Here is a 19,887-nt window from a genome sequence, read left to right as displayed (position 1 = left end):
ATTTAGAAGTTTAGGGGTACTAGGACCCCAAAATCACGATACTTGAGTCCTGCCCAAATGAATTTGACCCAAACCTTCTTTCAGCCAAAGACAACATTTATTAAAGATCTGCCATGTTGGCCAGATTCTTAAGGAATCTGAACATTTGTGAGCTATTGGCTAGATTATAAGAATCTGAGCACCTTAATGGATTGCAGATGGACAATATATACAGAAAACTGTGGGAGGGATGGGGAGGTGGACAGTAGGCTGAGGTGATGGAGGAAGATTCTAGGAAGGATCTTGATGGGAGTAACTGGGAGGTCAAGAATGGGGTCTAGATAAGGTCAAAAGTAGGAAATTGCTGGAGGTAATAGACAATAGAGGGCAAGGCTCAATTAAGGGTAACAAAGAATTGGGAGATTGGGTATTGATAGGATTATAGCCTCAGACAACAGACTGAGATTTGGCCATCTGGGGAAGTCCAAGGCTTTTCCTCTTTGGGGTCCAGATCTCAACCTCATCAAAACCATTGGCAAGAAGCATTTGAGTAGCTAGTTAGCTCAGCTGGTAAGCACTGTGCTACCGAGGTCCTAGGTCACAGTTTCCATGTCCTTAGGGGCTAAGTCTCCACAGATGTAGGAGTCATCACATTTGACTATTTTCATGAGGTTGTCTCCACATGGGCCAGTCACATTGGTTCAATTTCTGGCCATATCCTGCATTCCAAACCTTGGCCAATCAGTTTAAAAGTGGGTCATGTTGCTTGCAAGCAAAGAAAGAATTAAGAATAACAGATCTCTCAACACTTATGGAAACACCACAAATGTATGTGTGATGGATCAGTAGCATCGTCTTTCTGTGTTGAGGATATTCACTTCATCACATAGCTCAAGGATCTGAAAGAACCATTTTTATTTTGTTCTGTGTGTAAGTGTATAGGCTAGCTTTTTAAGCTAGCCAAGGGACTTTGCTATAAGATCTCAAAAGATAAATGAGTGATATTCCATTTGCTGTATCATGGCTTATAAAACAACCTTAAGGATATGTATGATCAGAAAAGGAAGTGAGCTAATTATATAATGAGATCAAGATATAACAACTGAATAGCTTGAGTATGACCTTGTTCTTCATAAATTTTAAGTATTGGGAAGAAGGTGTCCAAGACATTGGTTAGATCTTCTCTGCAGGATGTATGGAAAGAAATAGGCAAGAACTGCAGAAGATGAGAAGACATGGATGGATTGCAATTAGCTCTGGTGAGAAGAGTGTCTTCATTGACATTGTGAATTTATGGAAAAATTGATCCATTCTAGTAGCAAACTAGCTATATGACCTTGAGCAGATTGCCTTTTCTTTCTGCATCTCATTTTCATCTTTTGTAAAATGAAGTGGTTGTGTAGGACAATATCTGAGATTCCTTGTAACTCTTTTAAGATTCTGTGATTTAAAATTGCACTTTGAAAGTGGTAATAAACAGACTTTCACATTGTACATCATTTCTGCCTCATCGTGTTGAAACTTATTATTTCTATGCCCTTTGATGCAGTGGATTTCAAGGCAAGAAACAGCACCTTTTACTTTTGATGAGTTCTCCCAGCTATTTTTTTGGTGGTTGTTTTTTGCCATTTGTGGTTGTCAGGTTGAAAGGTTGGTGTGAATAAACGTATGCAGTATAAATGCATACTTTAAAAGTTGTTACTGAATTTACGTTTAGGTCAGAGACTTGCCTATGGATTTGTGAATGATTTTGAAAGTTTTATGATTTAAAGGAGACAAGAAAGAAAAATACAACAGGATATTAAAAGAAGTTTAAAAATATGGATGGAAATCAAGAGAAGGGAAACCACAGCTGACAAAAATGAGAGGAATCCACAATAAAAGGCAAAGACTCCAAAAGGCAGATGCTTTGAACGAACACCAGCAGGACAAAGCAGAGGTATTCTTTAACCTAAACACACACAGAACCACAACCCTTAGATCTCCACTGCCCACGTAACCAACCCCAGCTGCCTCTTATATCTGTCACACATAGGCTAGTTCCTTTTATATATGTAGGCTGTGTCAAAGTTCACACTTATTGTACCCTGCTTGTGGCTCTGAGAAATGAAATTTTTATTTTATTTTATCTGTAGCTAGAAGAGCACATCTCAAACTTTTAAACTGCCCAGATATGTGATATGTACCTCACTCCATCCTATTTTCTCCTGCCTGCCACCCCCCCCCCCAAGGGTAGCAGTCTCTTTCCTTTGTTCAGCCTAGAAGTGGCTAATAGCCTGTGGGGGCAGCCAGCTAGTGGAGTTGATAGCTGAGCCTGGAGTTAGGAAGAACTGAGTTCAAATGTGGCCTCAGACAGTTACTAGCTATGTAACCTGATGAGGTAGAAAAGAGTGCTTGAGGCAGATGGAACAAGCAGGATGTGATAGGAGATAAGAGGCTGGATGTGACCAGCCAGAAAAGTGATCAAAGAAGACCATGCATTGAAGCCCCAACCTGGACTTAGCTGTGTGCTCTCACAAAGTACCCTCAATTCCAGAACAATTCTTCCCCTCCCCTTTCCTGTTCTCTTTGCTTATCACCTCCTGCCTACCTGATATCCCAGGCATTTTGGAGCCATGCTTGCTCCTCCCATTCTCTTGTCCCCCTTCCCCCATTCCATAAAATTGTATTTAAACCATACCTTTGACCTAGCTAACCACCTTTGCCTCCTATGGGAAGCAGGGACACTCTGCTCCCTTAGGGGAGCAGGCCTGCGGCCTATGCTCTGCCTCTCATGTGGAGTAGGGCCCACTGGGGCTCTGCCTCATGGGGAGCCTGTGATGCACCTGTGCATCACCCCAGTAAATACTTTTATTTAACTTGGAGACTGTCTGAGGGTATTCTTTCAGGACACCAGGACCTGCACATCTATTCCTCATCATTTCAGGTAGCACCCCAACATTCTTGGAGTCCACTCTGATCTCATCACCAATGGCTACAGAGAAGGTCTAAATGAATTCTTTTACACCTGAACCACTCTCCCAAATCTGATGTCAACATGACCCAGGGCAAGTCACTTAACCCCTTTTTGTCTCAGTTTCCTTAACTCTGAAATGAAAGTAACAGCACCTATTTACAGGGTTGTTGTGAGGATCAAATGAGATAACATTTGTAAAGACCTTATCACAGTGACTGGTACTGGGAAGTCTCTTTTTCTCTTTTTGGACCTCTTTTGCCATTTGGGTTAGGCTATTTTTCAAGGTGTTATTTTCTTCAGTATTTTTATGAGTCTACTTTAGCAAGCTGTTGACTAGTTTTTCATGATTTTCTTGCATCACTCTCATTTCTCTTCTCAGTTTTTCCTCTGCTTCCCTTACTTGCTTCTCAAAATCCTTTTTGAGCTCTTCCATGACCTGGCACCGATTCATATTTTTCTTTGAGGTTTTGGATGTAGGAGCTTTGATTTTGTTGTCTTCTTCTGGTTGTATGTTTTGCGCTTCTTTGTTACCAAAGAAAGAGTCTATGGTCTGACTTCTTTAAGCCTTTGTTTGCTCATGATCCCAGCCAATTACTTGAGTTATAAACCCTTTGTTAAGGTAGGAGTCTGCTTCCAATGTGGAAAATGTACTCTTCTAAGCTTCAGGGGTTTTGTGCAGCTGTTTTCGGAGATACTTCTAGGGACCTGTAAGTTTTCAGTTCTCCCAAGGTGGTATGATAAGGGGCAAGGTGTTTACTACTTTCCTGGCCTTTGCTCTGGTCCATGAATGACCACAAGCACTCTTTTCTGCCTTTGAACTGGGAGGAGGATTCCCTCTCTACTGCCACCACGAGCTCCACCACACCAGCATTCCTTCTCCCCCCAGGACTGCCACCTAGAACTGTGACCCAGATCCAAGCATGGGCAAAGCAAGAGAATCCTGCCTCAGCACCAGCAAAGAAATCCCTGTAATCCCCTTCTGGTCAACCACTCGATTCCCCCTTAGTCGGTAGGCTAGAAGCTCCAGGAGCAGCCGCCACCCTGGGGTTGCAGCAGGGTTGGGGCTGGAACCAAGCTTCTCTCTCACCACAGTCACAGACTGTTTCTATTGACCTAAGTTGTCTTTGGTGTTTGTGGATTGAGAAGTCTGGAAACCCTGGGGCAGATATTCTTGATAATTTCTTAAAATATAATGTCTAGGCTCTTTTTTTTATGAAAATGACTTTCAAATAGTCCAACAATTCTTAAATTATCTCTCCTCAATCTGTTTTTCAGATCAGTTTTTTTAATAAGATATTTCACATTGTCTTCTAATTTTTAGTCTTTTGACTTTGTTCTATTGTTTCTTGATGTCCCATGATGTCATTAGCTTCCACTTGCCCAATTCTAATTTTTAAGGAATTCTTTTCTTCAGTGAGCTTTTGTACTGCTTTTTCTATTTGGCCAATTTTGAAGTTTTTTCCTTCAATGTTTTTTGTTCCTCTTTAATCAAGTTGTTAATTCTCTTTTCATAATTTCCTTGAATCATTGTGATTTATTTTCTCAAGTTTTCCTCTACCACTCATCTTTTTTTTTTAACTCTTCTAGGATGTTTTGTTGGGCTTGGGTCCAATTAGCATTTTTCTTTGAGGTTTTGCTTGTAGCTCTTTTTACATTATTTCCTTTTGAGTTTATGTCTTGCTCATCGCTACCATAGTAGCTTTTTATGGTTAAGTTCTTTTTTTGTTGTTTGCTCATTTTTCAAGCCTATATCTTGATTTTGAATATTAAGTTAAAGTTGGGCTCTGCTCACCTGTGGGTGAGGAGGCATTGCCTCAAACTAAATGCTTTTTCATGCTGCTGTTTTCAGAGCTAGTTCTGGAGGTCTGCAAGTTTTCAGTGCTTCCAAGGTGATATGATCCATGGAGAGGTGTGGTCACTGCTCTTTTGGTTCATGCTCTGGTTTTTACCCAGGAGGGACCCCTGCTCCCCTGCAGCTGCAAGTATTATCCCTCCTCTTGGCTATGGAATTGTGATCAGGCCCTGTTCTCCTGCAGCCATACGTGCTAGTGTTGCTCTCTGCCTTGAAAGTGGGACCAGGGCTCTTACTCATTGGTGACTGACTGCAAGTGCTACTCTCTGCCCTGGAACTATGACCCAGAACATCTCTGGGCTGAGAGTTCCTGAAGCTGCTGCTGCCATCATATTGTAACCACCTCCAACGCCATGGCTGGTGTTACAGCTGAGCTCTGGGCGGACTCCCACCTCCATGTTACAGACCTCTCCCCTAAGCCCCTTGTCTTATGCCAGAAAAATGTATCATTCTGACCTTTCGTTGGCTTTGACACTGGGAAATTTGATTTGAGGAATTATTTTTAATTTGGAGGGGAATGTTGGGAGCATTCAGCTAGGTGGCTACCTCTAATCCTCTTGCTGTATTTTCACAGAGCCTTACAGGGTTTGGGCCATCACTAATGTTAATGGAAAACACTTCAATCACTGTAATGTGTAAATAAGGTGCAGAATTTCTTCTTTGCCGTTGAGGAATGTGAACATGTTTTTCCCTCCTCTCAATTACATAATCTTTGAAAGAAGAGGTGACATTAAACTAGGTACTATGAATTGCCTTAGAGCAGAGACCAGGAGTGTGTCCAGTTGTCATGCACAAGTTTCAGAAGCAAACACTTTCATAACAATGTTTACTCCTTTAGTTGGAAAATTAAGTGCCAAGGGCTCATTTAATCACTATTATTGGTGTCTTGGGGGCTACAAAGAAATAAATGACATATTTCCTTTACTAAAATACTTTATAAAGTCAGGAAAGCAGGACAGAGAAGGGAGACATTAATATTTCCTTGAATTTCCTCAGTCTTGGTTTACCTCTAGCTAGCCAAAACCTGTCTGATATTGCACATGGTTTCAATATTTTACAACAGAGGACTTGTATCACCTGTAGATATCCCTTGTTCCAGCCATACATGAAGAACTATGAAACCTGAGCACTTCTTTCCCTATTTAGCTGCAAATGGTAGTGTCATCATAGCCGTACATTAAGACTGATGTGACCGAGTTTTAGTTCCACCTTTGCTATCATCTTATAATGTGACTATAGCCAGCTTGTGGACAAGTTAAGCATCCATGGGATTTAATTTCCCTATTCATAAAATGAAGATGTTCAATTAAAGATTTCCAACTTGAAAATATTTCTAATCTGTGATTCTAAACAGATCTGAATTTTACTTCCTAATGTATTCTAAGACAACTCGTATTATAAATCATAGGTTGGTAACTATTTTCATCTGCTCCAATATCCTCTTTGTCTATATTGTCCTTGTATTTGCCTTTTTGTTTCATACATACATGTTATTTCACTCACTGTTGTGTAGTCTCCTGGACAAAGGTTGAATACTTGACAGTTTTGTCCCCTACTAGCTCTATTTATGAGCTGGTAAATTTGGTTCATTTTGTCTGTTCACTTCCAGGGTGGCTGGTTGAGGGGTTCAGATTCAAAACTAGGCCATACATTCAACAAAAACTTATCAAGTCCTTTCTGTGAGCTGAGTACTATAATAGGGGAGATGCATAGTTTAGAAAACATGATCCCTGTCACCAAGCAGCTTACAACCTAATAGAAGAATATGCTACATACCGAAATAACTGTTTTTAAAAGTTTTATAAAAACCCTTCCCACCTTACTTTTGTATATAATTTAAGCACTTGCCCCAAACATCTCTTTGAAGTCGTATCCATGTTTTACTGACAAGGTAATAGAGGCTCTGAGACTCACTCATGATCACACAACTAAGTAAATGCCTGGGTGGGTTGGAGAGTTTAGACTCTGAGCACTTGATTTTTCCTTCTGCCATGCTATATCATGTAATATGTAAATGCATTGATTAGGTACAAAGTGAGATCTAAGGGAGGGAAAAGATTAAGAATGCAGTCTATGGCTATAAAACAGATTTTTTTTCTCCCCAGTTCTCTGGGAAAGATGGGGAGTAAAACAGAAAAAAATCACCTAGAATAGAAAAAAGCCCTTTGCATCTCTGATTTTTATCATCCTACACAAAGGGAAAAAAAAACAACAATAAAAACCAACTCATTATTGTTTCCATAGAGACTGTTCCACACTACTTCATTCAAAGGAGAGGAATATTTGAGTTTATCTGAAATGATATAACCTAAATATTGCCTGTATTTGCTTAGACAAATAACTAATATATAATCTGGTGTCATCATTGTTGTTCAGTTGATTCCATCATGTGACTCCAGTTAGGGTTTTCTTGGCAAAGATACTACAGTGGTTTGCCATTTTCTTCTCCAGCCCTTTTTACAGATGAGGAACTGAGGCAAACAGAGTTTAGTGACATACCCAGAGTCACACAGCTACTAAGTATCTGAGGCCAGATTTGAACTCAAAAAAATGAGTGTTCCTGACTTGAGGCCTGATACTCTATCCATCCTGCCATCTAACTGCCCAGTTCTCATCTCTGCCTCTTAGAATTTCTGTCTTTCGAAGTTCATCTCATGTCAGGTCAAGGCTTTGGAAGCCCAAGGTTTTGAATCCCATAGTTATTAGTGCTTTCTCTTCATCCTCAATTTAAGATAAGAAAATACACAACACAATAACAAAATACACAGATAAAATAAGCTCTTTGAGGTCAGTTTTTATTTTTTTTTTATATTCGTATCCCCAGAACATAGCATCGTGCCTTCTACCTAGTGTTTAATAAATGCCTATTTGATTGAATTGGATTAAATACATTTAAGTAAATTCTAATCATCATCAAAGATTAATCTCAAATGAAAGTTTTAAGAACATTTCCTTGAGTTTCCCTAAACTGTTAATGCACTCTCCTCCAATGCTTAGGTATTTTAAAACTCATAAAATGTTATTGCTTCTTGGACTAGGGGCCAAGAAATAAGACGTCCTGTAAAGATTCCTGTTTTCCAGACAGTCTCATCCCAAAGATGAATATTTAGAAAGAATTCCCAATGCATTTATTTGGGGAGAAACATGAGAAAGTGAGAAGGGGGTCACCTTGAAAGTTGTTTTGCATTATGTATTTAAGGCTTTCGCAATCATGAATGCTATGATACCTGCTCTGCATTCTGGTAGGATGATAGTGGCACTATAAGAACCCCTACTGCTTTCTCCTTCCCACCCTTGTGGGCTTAAATTTACATCTATAACATTGTATTATCATAGCTTTTGCATTTAATATACTCTGGGGTAATTCTATTGCAGTCTTCTCATATGACACAGATATCTAGTTTGGTAGTGTATATGTGTGTGTTTTTTAAATTCTCACTCAGTTTCCCAATTAGCACCTTGTTAGCTATACACCTGCGACACAGACAATTGTTTTGTAGTTTTTAACCCTTTTTTAAACACACCCTCTGTTACATGATTGATTTCACTTCAGAGGGAGGAGTATCTTTGGATATGGTGGAGCCCTATTTTGATGGTTGATGGGGAGAACCTGCCCTGACAATTTAATAGATACTGGCAATAGAATGAGAAAATATCGACAGGTCCTGTGGACCTGGGGAAAACATCTGCACAGCTCAGCAACTGTGCATACATAAATTTCTAGCTCTAAATCTCAAAAATAAAGCCCAACTAAGGGAGCTAGTCATTTTCCCTGTGCTTCTGTGGTTCCTTATAGGAAAGGCTCTGAAGCTCCTCTGTTATTATACAGGTCTGAAATAACTGACATTTATCATATCATTCTGTGATTAGCTTTATTTCCTAGTGTAGAAGAAATAAATAGAAACTGTGGCTGTTTCATTTTCAGATTTTTCATCAAGATCGGGTAACTTCACACTTAAATAGTTATTCATTTATTATATTTGCCTTCACCTCATGTATCTATTAACGGAAAATATGCAACTATTAGTATGCAAATTGAACTTGGGTGCCTGAACAAATGATGTACAGCCTCAAACATTATTTATTCACTAATTAGTTTTATTGTAATCAGAGAAGATAAACATATAAGCATATGTATGTGTGTATATATGTGTGTGTATACATGTGTTTGAACAGACATAATCTTTGGGGATCTGACTTAATTTAAATCTTTATTTTTTGTGATATATGAGTGAAACTCCTTTTATCAAGTATTAGCTATGACCTTGTTTGATTTCAATGCTTTCTCAACTATTAAAATAATGGTTATAGTTTAATGGAAAAAATTATGGAGTCATGGAAGAAAGAGGATAGGAAAAGTTTTCCACCAGACTGTCTGCCCTCTTTGAGGGCACAGGCCTTCATCTTATCTGAACTTTGACCCTCCCCTGGTGCCCAGTACAGATCTGGATGCATAACAGATGAATAACAAATATTTCTGTATTTGTAGAAACAAGGGAAAAGTCATCAGAGCTCTTGCCCTTTCAATCTTACAAAGCCTGAAGGAAAAAAAAAAGTTACAATAAAGTCTCCTAACTTCAGGCTGTATTATTTTGGAATTTGAGATGATTCAAAAATGCTGTTACCATTTGGCTGTGTAGACTCTATGGAGAGAGGAAAAAAAGATTTGCTAAGCAAAGTAATGATAGAAACAAGAGACATGTTTAGCTTACTTAATAATAAAGGCTAGCAAGTTATTTTACCTTTTTAAAAAAGTTCTCTCATACTGATACCTTTCATTTTTATATCACCTTCATTTCTAAGCATGCTCTTCCTCTAGTCAGTATGCCATTACTTATAATAGACATATAACAGGAAGGGGGAATGAACCATTCAGCAAAACCAAACAACACAGTAATCACATCTCATGGTATATGCAGTACTCCATTATATCCCATTCTATCATGAAGGGAGAGTGGTGCCCTTTCTCAGCTCTTCTCCAAGGCCAAGTTTGTTCACAATTACACAGTGCTTAGTTTTGGGGTTGTTTCTATCTGTGCTGTTGAGTCTCTATGTCTGTTATTATCCACATTCTGCTTACTTTTTTCTGTATCAGTTCACATCTTCCCATGGCTTCTCTGAGTTCTTTATAGATGTGTGTGTGTGTGTGTATAAAATTTCTTATGGCACAGTAATATGCCATTATATTCATATTATCATAGTTTCTGTAGTGATTCCTCACTTGATAGACATCCACTTTGTTTCCAGTTCTTAGCTACCACAAAAAGTATCTCTGAATATTTTAGTGTATACGACAACTTTGGTAATCCTGGTATATCTGAGTCAGAAGGCATGAACATTTTAGTTCTCCCTCCCGCCTTTATTTTAACACAATTCCAAATTGCTTTGCGTAATGGTTGGACCAGAATCAGAATTGCACTGATGTAATACACAGTACGTTTGTGTGCCTGTCTTCTAATACCATCTAGTTATCCCCACACACAATTTTTTTGAACTGTGCCTGTTATTTCATTAGTATAGAGAACCTTCTGTGAGGAAAGTCCCTCTACCCTCTACTCTCTGAAATTAGTAATATAAATGAATAATCAAACATTCATTAAGGGCTTACTTTGTGCCTAACTCTGTGATACAGGAGCAAAGTGGATCCCTTCACTTAAGGAATTTATGTTCTTAGAGGAGAGATAGTGGCCTGAGGCTCTGACAGGGGCTTGACTTTGTCAGGGTTGCAGTGCCATTTTGTTTCAGAGGTAAGACTTGAATCCATGTCTTCTTGATCCCAGTGCCAGCCCTCTACCCACTTTGCCCTGCTGCCTCTCTTCCAACAAGCACCCCATGAGCAGAATCATTTGCAGATGGCTGTGCTAATTATACATAAATCATATCCATTAAAATATTAGGAGTTGTGACCGGTAAATCAGTCTCTTTTCCCAACTCCTGTTACGTTTTGAAATAATAAAATATATTTAAAATATTTTCTCACTATATTTACTTTTTTTTTTAAAGTAAAACCGCCTTTCCTCTTGCTTTATTCTGTACTTCTCCCAACCCCCTCAGGACAAGTTAATGAAATGTCATTGTATAGTCATTGATTTCACAAGAATAATGAAGGTAGTGTCTCACCAAAACCCTATAGTATTCCTCCACCCTTCTGAATATTAGTGATTCATGATAAACACGAAGGAAGTGTGCAAACCTGACTATCTGTGACCAGCAACTTACATGCTAATGAGTCATGCATGATTTCTAGACTGTGATTTCTTTATGGGGAAACAAGTAATTACCACGGCAACTTGGCTCTTCTTTGATACTGTAAACAGGCCCTTATGCACATTTACATTTCAGTTTTTTTAAAAAGTTTAAATAAAAAGAGACCATTTTATTGGAAATCCTTTCCACCTTTAAATTGAATGTGATCTTGAAGTACCCTCCTACTTTGATCTGCTTTTGTTCAAGATCAGTTAACAGGATAGTTAGGTGGCACAGTGGATAGAGTGCTTGGCCTGCAGTCAAGCAGACCTGCGTTCAAATCCAGCATTGGACACTTAGTAGCTGTTTGATCCTGGGCAAGTCACTTAACCTCTGCCTCAGTTTCTTCATCTACAAAATAGGGATAATAATAGCTCTTACCTCCTAGGGTTGTTGGGAGGACCAAATGAAAGAGTATTTATATAGTGCTTTGTGAATCTTAAAGCACGATGCAAATTTCTAGCTAGCTATTAATATTATCTCCTCATGGGTGCTGTGGGAGAAAAGAAGGAACTAGCTGGGAATGAAACAGGCGACCACAATAAGGCTTTGCTGTGTGCTGTTATACCTTCACATCCCCTTGCTCGTTTGGGGTAGAGGTCATTTCACCCACTAGTCATTATTGCAAGTGTGTCTTTGAGTGATCTTCATAATCCTATGACTTCGATCACAAAGAATCTGATGTTAAGGAAGTGCTCATAGGATTGTAGGAATTGGAGCTGGAAGTGTCTTTAGAAATCATTTAATTAAGTACTTCCCCCCATTTTATACTGAAGGAGATTGAAGTTCAGAGGAGGAATATAATGTGCCCAAGGTCCCACATGTAATCAGAAGGACTGGGATTTAAACCCAAGTCTTCTTAAGGTTGCATGGTAGAGTAGGAAGGAAAGATTGTATTTGGGAAACTCCAGAGTATATCCAAGAATCCCAAACTGTGTCAAACACAACAATTTGTGTGGTTTTTTTTGTTTTTGTTTTTTGTTTTTGCTTTTTTGGTGACGCAATTGGGGTTAAGTGACTTGCCCAGGGTCACACAGCTAGCAAGTGTCTGAGGTCACATTTGAACTCAGGTCCTCCTGACTCCAAGGCCAGAGCTCTATCCACTGTGCCACCTAGCTGCCCCTCAATTTGTCTGTTTTAAGAAGGAAGGAAGCAAGTATTTATTAAATGCCTTCCATGTGCCAGACACTGTGCTAAGCGCTTTACAATTATTTCTCATTTGATCCTCACAATAACCCTGGGCGGTAGGAGCTATTGTTATCCCCATTTTAGAGATGAGGAAACTAAGGCAGAGATGAAGTGACTTGCCAAGGGTCACATAGCTGTTAAGTCTGTGAGGCTGGATTTGAATTCAGGTCTTCCTGCCTCCAGGCCCAGTGTTGTCTCCATTGTACCTTCCTGCCAGCTCTGATGACTTCAGATCCCATGCTCTTCCTGTGTCACCATACTGCCTCTTGGGGATGCTCAGGTTCAGTATTCCCCTCTCCTTGAGGGGTATCCTAAATGCATAGTAATGAGTCATCCCTCAGTATCTGTAGCATAATCTGCATGATTATGACTGCTCCTGCTTTGTGACCTTGGGGCAAACCAGAGAGTTAGATATGATGATGTTCTTTCTGTCTGTTGAGCCGTGGGACTCTAGTGGGAGTCATTCTCTACCTCTCTGTGACCTCTGTTGTGACAAAACTGTCTTGTAAACATCCAGGTGTCACACTCCTCCATTCAGCAGTCTTTGGCCCCAGACAATCATGACTTAGTCTCCCAGACCTCCCAAAGGACTTTGATATGAAACTACTTAATGTACATAGTGCATAAGGTTGTATGTTAGAGTGATCTGCATTTCTGTTTTGTCCCTCTGCTATCTACAAAAGGGCAAGGACCATGTCTTCCCCTAACTTTGCAGCTCAGCCTTCTGCAGAAAGAATGGCACTTTATACATGATACATGCTTACTATATATTTTTGAATGAATAAGCAAGCATGTATCACTGTTAATAGTATGGCTTCCAGAAATATCACTTCTTAATGATAGGGGGTCTAGGTAACCATCTATTAATTGAGGCCTTTGCTTTTTTATGCTTAGCATGCCCCTTTACCCACTCTCAAGTACATGCTGATTTCTATTTTTGTAAAGTTTCAAAGCTATAATGTTATTAGTCATTAATGTGTGTAGCTGGGAGCAAGCACAGGTTGGCTTAATACAACAGGTGTGTTTTAACTGTTGGAAGAGATCAGTATTGGATGGCTTGAGTTATATTTATGCCTATTAAACTGCTTTCTGTCTTCCTTGAGAAAGGGACTGTGCTACAGCCGTCTGTGTATGCTCAATGTCTAGTGCAGTGCCTGGCATATACTAGATACTTACTAAATATTTATTGAATTAAAAGTTATTTGTGCTTTAGGCCTCGTTTACAGGAAGCAAAACATATTAAAAATAGGATACCTTCCCTGCCGGATACCAGTGTCAGTCAGCGAGCATTTATTAAATGTCTGCTATACCCTAAACATTGTGCCAAGGCCTGAGCATATACAGTTGCCAAAAACATAGGCCCTGCCCTCAAGGATATTACAATCTAGTAGAAGAGCTTGCAAGTATAAAGATAATTAAAGCAGAGTTACCTTCCCATGCCATGAAACCTATACAAAATTGTTAAATACAAGGTAGTTTGTGTAGGAGGTGACTAGCAGTTGGGGTAGGGGTAGGGAACAATTTATGGTTTAAAGATATCCCAAATGGCAGGTATGGAGGTATTTTAGCAGCTGCATTTGAATAAGTCATCAAAAAGATATTGAGCTCTTTCAGTGTACTCAATACTGGGATAGATACGTTTGGGGAGGGGCATAGAGAAGGGGTTACCAGAAAGAAGTAAGTCTTGCCCTCAAGGGTGTATGGTCTGGCTGAAGAGACCAAATTATCAAATGAGAAACAATTCTACTTCAATGCTTTGATGGATCTGTGGACTCATGAATTCAGGATGCAGACTGCATCTCATCCATATTGATCCTTTTTGATGGTGGTCCATATTCTCCCACCAGTACTCCACAGGGGATCTACTTAACATGCTTGAGGAGAGAGACTTCCTCTAGTTCTCTTAGTACTGCATGAACACCAGTGGAACACATGGGAAATAGAGCTATAGATTTAGAGATAGATACATGTATGTACATGTACAATAATATATATTTATTAAGCACCACCTGTGTGCCAAGCATTGTGTTAAGCACTGGGAATACCCAAAGGGAAAAAAAAAAGATAGGTGCTTGCTATCTAATGGGGGAAGGCAATACACAACATGATAAAATACAACTGAAAAGTGTGTATGTACATGGTGACAAAGGGTACCCAGCCCAGGTACGTGATGAAGATGATGATGGAGTTGAAACCAAGCAGAGCAGCTGGTGGCAGATGAAGAGATGGCTGACATTTTGAGCCCTCTGTAAAGGGAGACTATGGGAGGAGATTTTTGCCTTCCACCTTCCATCCCTCCAATTAGAGGGGCAGAGGCACCTGGGGTGCTGATGAGGTATGAGTAGCAAAGTGTCAGTAATCTGCATAATGAGTTTCTTGGTGATGAGTTTATGCCGAGTGGGATGAGACGAAGATGATGATGGAGTGGAAACTAAACAGAGCAGCTGGCAAAAAAAAAATGAAGGGCTATTCCTTGCTCCCTTAATATGATTAATCCATTTTTTTTCTAGGCATATGTTTCTCTGAATACATCCTTCATACCACTTTTGCTACATAGTTCTTCATAATCAATTTGTTTCAACCTACTGACACCTATCATGTGCCTTTCTCTTATGTTGCCTTTTGGGTGACCCTCAATTTCGATTCTTTGGAGCCTGAGGTAGTCCATTACTTGAATTTGTTTTTTTGAAAAAAAGGTTTTTTAAAAATTGTTTTAATATTCTTAAAAAGATGAGCTTTTGTTTTAGGGAGGAGATTGGGGTAAAAAAAAAGCATTACATAATTCCTTAAAAGTAGTCTTCCTTCTTCCACTCTCCATGGACTTTCTTCCTTCTCCTCTATCTCTTGTTTAGTTCTGGTCCTGACTCAATTTTCCTTCTGCAATTTTTCCTTTACAAAATCTATTTACTTGCTTAGAACAATCGTTGGCACACAGTAGGTGCTTATTAAATGTTTATTGACTGATTGGCTAATGGGCCAGCTCTCTGGGCTATTTTTTAGAGATCATAAAAAGAAGTAAACTGTGTGGTAATGACAATAAATGCAGATCAGTGCAGCATGGAGTCCAGTAAGGGATCCGGGGAGGGGAAGGGTGGGTTTTCAGAAAGCCTTTGAGAAATGTTTATTTTGCCATTTTTAGTGGGAGGAAAAAAAATCAGTCAGTCAGATGCCTTATCATCAACTGTGCTGATGAAGAAGATGCCAGTGTTATTGCTAAACATAGTCCCCCAGGACCCTGTAACTACCCAGCCAGGTGTGCAAGAGATGTTGGGCTTGTTCATTTGCCCTCCAGCTGACAGCTGCTTCACAAATGTGTGGCTGCTGTTCATGCTGAAGATGGAGAGAAGAAAAAGAGAATCGTTAGGTTTGCATTTTGAGGGCATCATTTCTTGGGGAGACAGCCTGACATGAGCAGTATAGACTTACTTTTCTTTTCATGGAAGATGTCTGTACCCTAAGTCCAGCCATACTCTACTTGGATGCCATGCCTTCCATACCCTCAGGTTCGAGTTAGACTGTTGTTATCAGGACCAGGAGCTCTTGCCACATGTTTCTTTTCTGAACTTATGTTTGTGCATTGTTTAGATCTGAAGCCTAGACAGATTTTGATGAGACTTTACAAGGGGGAAATAAGTTTTTCCTTGGATTGAAAAGCTCCACACACTGAGTTTCAGATTAGTGGAGGATAGGGAGAGTTTTTCCCCCTTCTCTCTCTAAAGGATAAGATTAGAAAAATAGGAGTTTATGGTGTTATTCTACGACATTGCTCCACTCTTGTGGATGTCATGATGTAATATGCTGATTTATTTTTGATAACTTCAGTTTTCTCTGAGAGAGGCAACCTGGGAAGTTCCCTTCTGAGACTTTATTGAATGCGTTTGAGGCTTTACTGAATGATTGCTTAGCCGAGGCCTAATGTGCTTTAAAAAATAAATGTGCTGCTGCAGTGTTAGGTGATTTCTAACCCTCGTTCATTTATCATTAGACTAGTGAGGCCCTTTTAAACAAACATCTCACAAATGGGTACTCATGCTGCTGCATACATAATTATTGGGCTCTAAACTTTTTTTTATTACATTGTGAATGGTAGAAATAAAATTATTTAAGTATGCCACATATCAATTTTTATCCTATGGACATAGAATTAAAACATTCTTTGGAAACTGAGGCTGAGAAATAAAATGACTATAATTTTGTCTATAAAAAGGATAAACTCAGGATAAAGAAGAAAATGTACATCTAAATGAAGCTATAATTCATTAAAGTTTATATGATGACCATCCTAATGTTTTAAGTATGTTTTATTACTGTTTTTTTTTAAACATCATCATAGTTTTCCCTCTTATCTCTTTCACTTCCACCTAGCCAACAAGTTGGTACAATAGATAGAGTACTCAACCTAGAGTCAGGCAGACCTTGAGTTCAAATCTAGCCTCAAATACTTATGAACTATGTGACCCTGAGCAAATCACTTAATCCACTGTCTGCCTCAGTTTCCTCAACTGTAAAATGGAAGTAATAATAGCACCTATCTTTCATAGTTGTTGTGAGGACCAAATCAAATATTTGTAAAGTGCTCACAATGCCTGGTACATAGTAGGTGCTATGCAGATACTTAATTCTCTTCGCTTTCTCTTCTCCCTTTCTTTTTCAGAGAGCCATGCCATATAATAAATAGTATTTTTTAAGACCAAAAAAAGAAAAAGAAAGGAAAAGAGGAAAAATCAGCATAATTGATCAGTACATCAAGAAAGTATGAGAATATGTGCAGTGTACAACACTTGTGGACCTCTTACCTCTGCACAGGGGTGGGATAGGAGTGAATGACCACACTGTTAAGGAAATTAACCCTGAAAAACTTTGGAACTATGATTAATTCAGTGACTCCTAAGTACTTAAAATGAGCCTGCTTCTCAGTAAAGAGGAGGTGGATACATTTTCAGATTTGGCCAGTGTTTTGATCTGTTTTGCTGTACTCTGTTTTTATTGGAAGAGAGGAGTTGGAGGAGGGAAGAATTTAGAAAAAATGACAGTGATGTTGAAAAAAAAAGGGCATCAGCTTTTGCTGAAAAATATATAACTCAGTCTTCTTTCAACCCCTGCTACTGGTTTAGTGGAGGACCTTGGATAATCCTATTCCATTCCCTTCAACAGATGTGTGACATTTTTGTATTGAGTTTCATGGAGGAATTGCCAAAGAAATATAAAACATGGACCCTGCACTCAGGAAGCTTCCAGTCTATACCTCATTTAGATTTTGTTTGTAAAAAAGTTTGAGCTCTTCAGAAAAAAATCTATAGAATAATATAATATTATTGTCATTATAGTCATATATAATAATATAGTCATTATAAAAAAGCTATAGAATAGCATAGTCATTACAAAAGGGCATTTTGGTTACTGGAGAACATTTACCATGCCTTTCTCTCCTCTAAGTTGGGGGTAACTATGTGGTATGGTATAGCAAGTAGACCACTGGGCCAGTAGTCAGGAAAACATGAGTTCAAATCCAGCCTCAGACACTTAACTAGCTTTGTGACCTTGGGCAAGTCACTTAACTTGTTTTCCTCAATTTCTACATCTGTAAAATGGAAATGATAATGATAGCACCCGCCTCCCAAAGTGATTTTGTGGATGAAATGAAATAATATTTGTCAAGTACTTAGCACAATGCCAGGCTAAAAGTAGATACTATATAAATGCTCCTCCCCTTCCTCCTCTCTCCAACTGAGTTGCACTGGTAACAAGAGTAATGGAAGTGGCTACCATTTTTACTTTCCTCACATAAATTGTTACTCACTGAGCAAGTACCTAGTTCCAAATCTGAGACTTCACTGAGGAAGTCCCTCTAGGGTAAATTCTCTTTTATATCCATAAGCATGAAACATTTTCCATTTGTTACTAAAAGAATGTGGTTCTGTGGCCTAAGTGCTTAATCAAACCAGTGATATAATTTTTAAAAAGCAGAGATTGAACATTTCTCCTGGAAATGGCCACTTCTCCTGTGGGAGAACCAGTTTTCAAAAAAGGATGTCTCTATCTCCTCCTCTACCCCTTCCTGCCTCCATTTAAGGCCTGAATGACTACCTACAAAGAGAGCTGTTGCTTGCCCCTGTTTGCAGTAGTTTTTCTGGGAAAAGGCAAGACCCAATTTACCTCCTACCCAACCAGGCTCATTCATTCTGATCCTGTAATCTTGACCACTTTAGCAGTTACTCCCCCTCTTCTTGGCTGCAATATCAAAAGAACCTTGAATTTTATTTATTTCACTTTAATCAACCCATTATTGCATATCATGAGCCAGAAATGAAACCAAATTTAGCAGAATTTCTAAAAAGAATTGATCGACTTTTGACAGAAAACAATGGTTAACCTCTTCCATGGCTTTGAAACAGGCATCAGTCATCACACTAATTCATCTGTACACTTACCAGCTCCTTATTTGGGGATTTCATCCATTTTGAGAGATTTTAAACCTGTATGAAATGCATTCTGTGCATCCTTTTTAATCATGTTGTGGAGAAAGACCATCTTGTTTTCTGTTGATGACAAGTTTGCTTGATTACAATTTGGCCAGCATTTGTATACCTATGTATGGAACCCCAAATAATATTTAATGTATAAGATTCTGAAATGAACCTGTAAAACAAAAAACAAAAAGCAAAACCCAGCAGTTGTCATCTACATTATGATCAGCTGCAGAAGACCAGCTATATAAGGCATAACTAGGAAACAGGAGGACTATGTTGGTGCATGTGCATGAGTTTGGTTATAGGTATATGGTACTAGTAAAATCTGGTTTTCAGCTTCTTCTCCTCTGATCAGAATAAGAATTAGGTTACATCAAAACCAAATGATGTAAAATAGGATAAGGGCGGAAGAAAAAAATACAGTATTATTGTTGTAAAATCCTTCCTTTGTATCCTTTGTCATGCTGGAACATGCTGGAATAAAGTGCTGTTATCTGCATGTGTTCTCGTTATGAAACTTTGTACAGATGGGACACATAAAAGTATAACTAACCAATTAGAGAAGCAGCGCTTTTAGTAAGGTCTAGGCATCCCTAGATAGGTTAATTGATTGAATGAATGAATGAAAAGGCATTTCTTGTGCTTTCATGATATACCAGACAGCATAATGTAGTGACTAGAGCATTGGCCTTGGAGCCAAGAAGACCTACGTTCAAATTCCATTTCTGACATATATTAGCTATAAGACCATGGGCAAGTTACTTAATCTCTCAAGGTTCTAGGGAGTTCTCTAAGACTATAAGTTGCTGACCTACATTAGGAGAAGATGTTGTCTCACCAGGCAGTTCCCTATATCAATGAAATCATTGGTCTAGTCCCTATCCCCATATGTCAGACAGTTTGCTAAAATGCTGAAGTTATAGAAAACAAACAAGCAAGATAGTCACTTCCCTCAAGGAGCTTACATTCTAATGGTGGAAATCAACACATAAAGGGTAATTGGGAAAAGAGGATACTGGGTTAAATGAGAAATGATATGGATAGGATAAAGTGAACTCTCATCAATCAGAGTCCAGGGATCTTAGGGGCAGAGTCCAGGTTCTGATAAGAGAGTGTTAACAGGAAAGGTGGCCAAGGTACAGGCAATATTCTTTGAAAACAGTTTCACTATGGCTATAGCCATGTGTGTGTGTGTG

General features: G+C 39.0%; 1 protein-coding gene across 4 annotated transcripts in view; it reads left to right on the top strand.

The window, feature by feature from the left end:
- The window catches only part of FARS2 (phenylalanyl-tRNA synthetase 2, mitochondrial), a 623,068-nt gene that overhangs the window by 364,336 nt on the left and 238,845 nt on the right, over nt 1–19,887 (top strand). The window contains exon 6 of one of the 4 annotated variants that reach the window (XM_078153629.1): nt 1,752–1,905. The exons of the other annotated variants lie outside the window; for them this stretch is intronic. Coding sequence (XP_078009755.1) covers nt 1,752–1,784 — 33 coding nt within the window. The 3' untranslated portion in view covers nt 1,785–1,905. Of the gene's footprint in view, nt 1–1,751; nt 1,906–19,887 lie in introns of those variants that run through there. 4 annotated transcript variants of the gene reach the window in all.

Source organism: Phascolarctos cinereus, unplaced genomic scaffold (assembly GCF_003287225.1).
Source record: "Phascolarctos cinereus isolate Bilbo 61053 unplaced genomic scaffold, phaCin_HiC Scaffold_4;HRSCAF=312, whole genome shotgun sequence".
Lineage (NCBI taxonomy): Eukaryota > Metazoa > Chordata > Mammalia > Diprotodontia > Phascolarctidae > Phascolarctos > Phascolarctos cinereus.
Note: the sequence above shows the minus strand (reverse complement) of the source record. Positions and strands in the feature narration are given on the sequence as shown.